We start from the raw sequence: 5342 nt of genomic DNA, 5'->3' as shown, positions 1-5342 counted from the left end.
ATATTGAGTGGTGAGTTTACAATAGTCCTGTCTTGGCTGGTTTATACTTCCAACCGACTCGTAATTGCTCACGCTGTTGTGGTCGCGCGGAATTTGACACCTGCTGGTGACGTCAAACACGACTGGAATTTTACACCCAGTAAGCAATAGCCGGCGGATCGCGTAATTTAACTTGAATTTATTTCAGCGATTGGAGTACGCGACTACGCAGAAAACTGTCCAGAAAAATATATTTGAACATTGAAAATGATGGGTGTTACAGAACGGAGGCAATCGTAAATCCAGATAACCCCCCACCTCCACGGCCGGATGATGTCTGTTACCTGTCCACTTCTGATCATCCTTGGTAAAATTTTCATAGAAGAACATTAGAATATTGCTCAATATGAAGAGTTTTGTTTTATTTTTCTTCAGAACTAAAAACTGTACGGCGACAGCGTACTTAATGATGCCGATGAGAAATGTCACTCTGTGCATTAAAGCCAGGAGCGCGCGCTTCTGCCTTCATTGAAGAATAAACACATTTTCAGCTGCTTCTCGGTATGGAGAAGTGAGGGAGCACGGACACGCATGGACACGCATGAGCACGGACACGCACGGACACGCGCACCCTCCTCACTTCATGTCCGCGCTTCCTCTCCACGCTCCGTATAGGGCAGGGGTCGGCAACCCAAAGTGTTGAAAGAGCCACTTTGGACGAATACAATAAAAAACAAATGTGTCTGGAGCCGCATAAATTGAAACGGCTTATAAAAGTCTTACATTGTAAGTAACACATGGAGAATGTGTCGAATAAACGATTATTTCTCCTGCTGCGTGTCCTCGTGTCATATAAGCTTCATTTTTGGTCTCATGACAAGTTGGTGAGACGTTACAGTGACAAACTATCTGACAACAGATGAATAGACTCTTAATGAACATATGAGCTTTTATTTTGACATCCCTCAATGACACAATGAGAGGGGGTCCTGATCAGTCTCTCCCTCATTCTCACTCCAGGTGCAGGAAGAATTCAAACATAACAGGACAAAATCATAAATGCCAACAAATGTTCAACAGTCAGACAACAAAACACATTGAGGAAAACCCAAACTTAAATCCAATTCCAGTCAGACAGACAAAAGAATGGGTAACCCACCATTCCTTGCGCTGCCAGACCCACAGCGTGTCTGAGACCATCACTACAATATGAATGAATTACAGTTTGTTTCATTGCTTTGATGAAATTAAAGAAATGCAATAAAGAAATACGATTTTTGATGTCAATTTTATTTAGAGGATTTAAAAAAAAAACACAAAAATGTAACGTGCACCTTTAAGGTGCTTCCACACTGGCCGCGTCAATCAACACTTTCAATGAAGAGTCAATATAAGCGCGTGCACACCTAAATTCCTGCCCTCCAAGTCTGGAGCGCGCGTGAGTCTTATAGTCAGACATTTAAAAGGACAGAGTTGTGAAAACAAAAGTCTTCAGAAAGATTTGGGGGATTTTCAACACTTTTACTTTCGGTTCTCCCTGTTGTAGATGCAGATGAGCGCTAATGAACAGTAAAAATACAATAGAAGGAGAATCTCCTCCCCGCCACGCACCGCACGCGGCCGGTGTGTGAGACTTGCACGCGCTCAGCAGGTGATATCCACACCGGAGCAGCGCGGTCACGCACGCAGTGGCGGGAGGAGATTCTTCTTCTATTCTTCTTCTACTGTTCATTAGCGCTCATCTCATCTTGGTGTCATATTAACCTGACCGGACACAAACCGTAATGATTCATTTCTCCTTCGTGATCACGTTTGGTACTTCTGAGCTTTGAAGCAGACTCCGCCCACAAGCAGCTCCCGCGCTGAATCTTCAATCCGGTTCAAGATTTCCACGCACAGTTACAGGTCTGAGCTGCTGCGACTGTGCGTGGAAATCTTGAACCGGATTGAAGATTCAGCGCGCTCAATGTGTGCCGATTTGTACGTGGAGCTCGTGACCCGACTTCAAAACCCGCGTAGCAACGTGCGCTCACGTGCGCTCACGTGCAGTAGTATAAACCTGCAGAGCCGGAGACCCAACAACGCTCACAGGACCGCATTGTCAGGACTGCATTCTCAGGACCCAGGCTTTTTTTAACACAGCGCCCCTACTGGCTGGAGGACTAACAGCGTTCTCAGGACGATTTCAGGACTTGTTTTTTGAGACAGCGCCTCCTTGCTGCTGGGTGCCGTTTATCGTTTTTTTTTTAAATAAATGTTACTAATGGTGAGAATTGGGTATGTTTCGGTCACCCTTATCTTTGATAATGACTGAATATTTCCAATGTTTTTCTTACTTTTATCTACTTTGGCGCTTAAAGGGTTCATATAAATTTGTCTTTACATTTTTTCTTACTCTGTAGCACAAATTTAACACATTCTCCATGAGAAACACATGTATTTCATAATAAAATAAAATATACAAACATTAAAACATGCCAGAAAATCAAATAAAAACCAAACCCAAAACGGATATTAAACAGTATCTTCTGAGGTTGTAAAATAACTTTTATTAGGAGTTGCACTAAACAGAATAATGTACATTCACAATGCATTACATTAAACTAAAAAAAAAGGGTAATACTTGTAACTTCCTAAAACCTGCTTTCTGTACAATAAATCACAGCTGTTAATAATTCAAAAACATTTTTTAAATTAAACATTATAAGGTTGGGAAAAAAAACTTTCTAGTTGGAGAGTATCTCTTCTTTTTTTTTCAATTTTATACCAATCTTCCCATCAAATTCCTCTACTTTACTAAAAGAAATATTTTCCTCTTAGTAAGTCTTGGATAAGGAATTTGAACCTTTAAACCTTTAATGAACTTGTTGGTTAGAAATACTTTGTAGAACAAAATGGGCAGTGGTCATTGCTGCAGCATTCAACCCACTTTCATCTAAAGATTTCCTCTTTTGAATCGTTGTATCCTTCTGGAAATAAAGATAGAACAGTCAAATTTACAATTGTAGACCTACAGTATAAAAGTAATTTACTTCTGAACAATACAGCATAAATACTTAATATTATTATAAGAAGTGATATTTTTGGACAATAGCGATGAATCAAGTTTGTATATTACACTGCAAAATAGTAAAATATATATCAATTCATATGTGGCTTTGCTCAGTAAACATTTTGTGTTCCCCTGTTTTGTCATACATGCACATCATATTTGGGTTATAATGAGGCAATGTTAATGAATTAAACAAAAAAGTTATAACAAATAAAAAAAGATGAAAAGATGCAAAATTGTGCGAGCTGTAAAATTCTGCAAGATGTATTGCTAATAAACCATAATTAATTTAGATTTACACAAACAACATTAATTAAGATAAAAGCTAAGCTAAGGTTCATATAGACATCAATGTTTATGTTTCTGCAAAAAACTGAAAATTATTGGTTTAGTTTTTATATTTTAAGATTTATCTGATAAATTACCTAGTTGCTTATGTAGTAACAGCGCTTCAATAATGTTTTTACTCTTATTACTCACGCGTGCAATGTGCCTCGTAAAGTCTTCAGAAAGTAACAAAACAAACTCCAACCAGTAGGGGGCGCTGTTTTAAAAAAGCCTGGGTCCTTAGAATGCGGTCCTGAGAATGCGGTCCTGAAAACGCTGTTGGGTCTCCGGGCCTGCAGGTACACCCTTCTCCTCACGTGCGCTCCAGACGCACGGGCAGGAATTCTGCTGTGCGCTGACTCAGCCGGCGTGGAAGCACCTACACTCATCTCACAACAACTGGAAAACGTAAAGGATGTTTGTTTCATGTTTGTCCTCCTACAGAAATCATATTAAAAATATATTTCCTTCCAAAATTTTTTTTTCATTATCAAACATTTTTGAAAAAGCGCCAATGAGCCGCAAGGGAGTGCTTAAAGAGCCGCATGCGGCTCAGGAGCCGCAGGTTGCCGACCCCCGGTATAGGGGCTCGGTCGCTTACGTGGGAACGCACCCGTTTGCACACTGCATTCAGGGTTATTTGGCGAGCTCCGTTCCCAGCAAGGAAGTCTCCCATGCGGTACAAAAGTGGAAACTCCGTGGGGAAAGGATCCGGTGTTAACAATGGTAACAAGTGGACGGAGAATACATTTTTATTTAGCGAACCTAACAAAAGTTCTTCGTTTCACCAAAACAATGTTTACAGCGTGTATGTGAGTGAGGTGTCAGACAAAAACTTTCAAAACAAAGATTCCCGAGTTTCGCCATAACGAAGATTGCTCCAGGCCAGAGCAATGGAGCAGCGATGATGAGAGTTAGGCCCGCCCACTGAGTTTGACGGCAGAGTTTGACAGATTGCATTTGAATGGTGTGTCCACTTCCGGTTTCGTGAAATGTGTCATTAAATCATGAAATAAATAAATATATTATGAAATGTTAAAAAGTGCCTTTTAATGGCTATTTTCATATTTTAATGCCACATTTATTTCAACATGTATTTATTTATTTAAACTTTTATTTATTTAATGGCACTTTTAAATAATTAATGACACATTTATTTATTTATTTCATATTCCATTTATTTATTTCAATTTGGCTCTTTTAACCTACAAGGGACAATGAAATAAATAAACATGTCACAAAATACTTAAATGTGCTCTTTTCATATTTTAATGCCACATTTATTTCAACATTTATTTATTTAAACTTTTATTTATTTAATGCCACTTTTAAATATTTAATGACACATTTATTTATTTATTTCATATAAAATTTATTTATTTCAATTTGGCTCGTTTCTACCACGCCGACAATGAAATAAATAAATATAATATTAAATGTTAAAAAGTGCTTTTTAAATGCAATTTTTATATTTTAATGCCACATTTATTTCAACATTTATTTATTTATTTAAACTTTTATTTATTTATTGCCACTTTTAAATAATTAATGGCACATTTATTTCTTTATTTAATGGTGTATATATTTGTTTCAAATTGGCTCTTTCGAGCCTCCATAACAGACATCACTGGAGCCTTATGCTGCATTCACAGCAGACACAATTCGTGCGTCAAATCCGCGTCTGCGTGCGCTTCAAATTTAGTGCTCAGTGCCTTGATGCAAACGTTTTTCTGGACTTCATTTATTACCACATCATGGAAAACATGGGGGATGTTAGGTGAGTAACTTGGGTTTATTTGATTTGGAGAGCTCCATTGAGGTGATATCAAGTACATTGTCGTGTCTGGGTTCACCAGATCCTTCAGTCTCTCCCAGTGCAGAGTACTTAACTCGTGACACCTTGAACTCCTCTGTCACCCCTACAGCAAACCTCACCACTGTCTTACAGCCCTCATACATGTCCTGCACTGCTCGGACATACTTC

At 38.7% G+C, this 5342-nt stretch overlaps 1 protein-coding gene across 1 annotated transcript in view; it reads right to left on the bottom strand.

The window, feature by feature from the left end:
* Positions 1 to 2018: 2018 nt before the first annotated feature.
* Positions 2019 to 5342, bottom strand: part of LOC112137670 (B-cadherin) — a 28629-nt gene continuing 25305 nt past the window's right edge. The window contains exon 12 of the mRNA XM_024260092.2: positions 2019 to 2038. Within this exon, the coding sequence (XP_024115860.2) occupies positions 2019 to 2038 (20 nt within the window). The remainder of the gene's footprint in view (positions 2039 to 5342) is intronic.

This window comes from Oryzias melastigma, linkage group LG24, assembly GCF_002922805.2.
Source record: "Oryzias melastigma strain HK-1 linkage group LG24, ASM292280v2, whole genome shotgun sequence".
Lineage (NCBI taxonomy): Eukaryota > Metazoa > Chordata > Actinopteri > Beloniformes > Adrianichthyidae > Oryzias > Oryzias melastigma.
The sequence above is the reverse complement of the archived record's forward strand: the minus strand, read 5'-3'. Positions and strand labels throughout refer to the sequence as shown.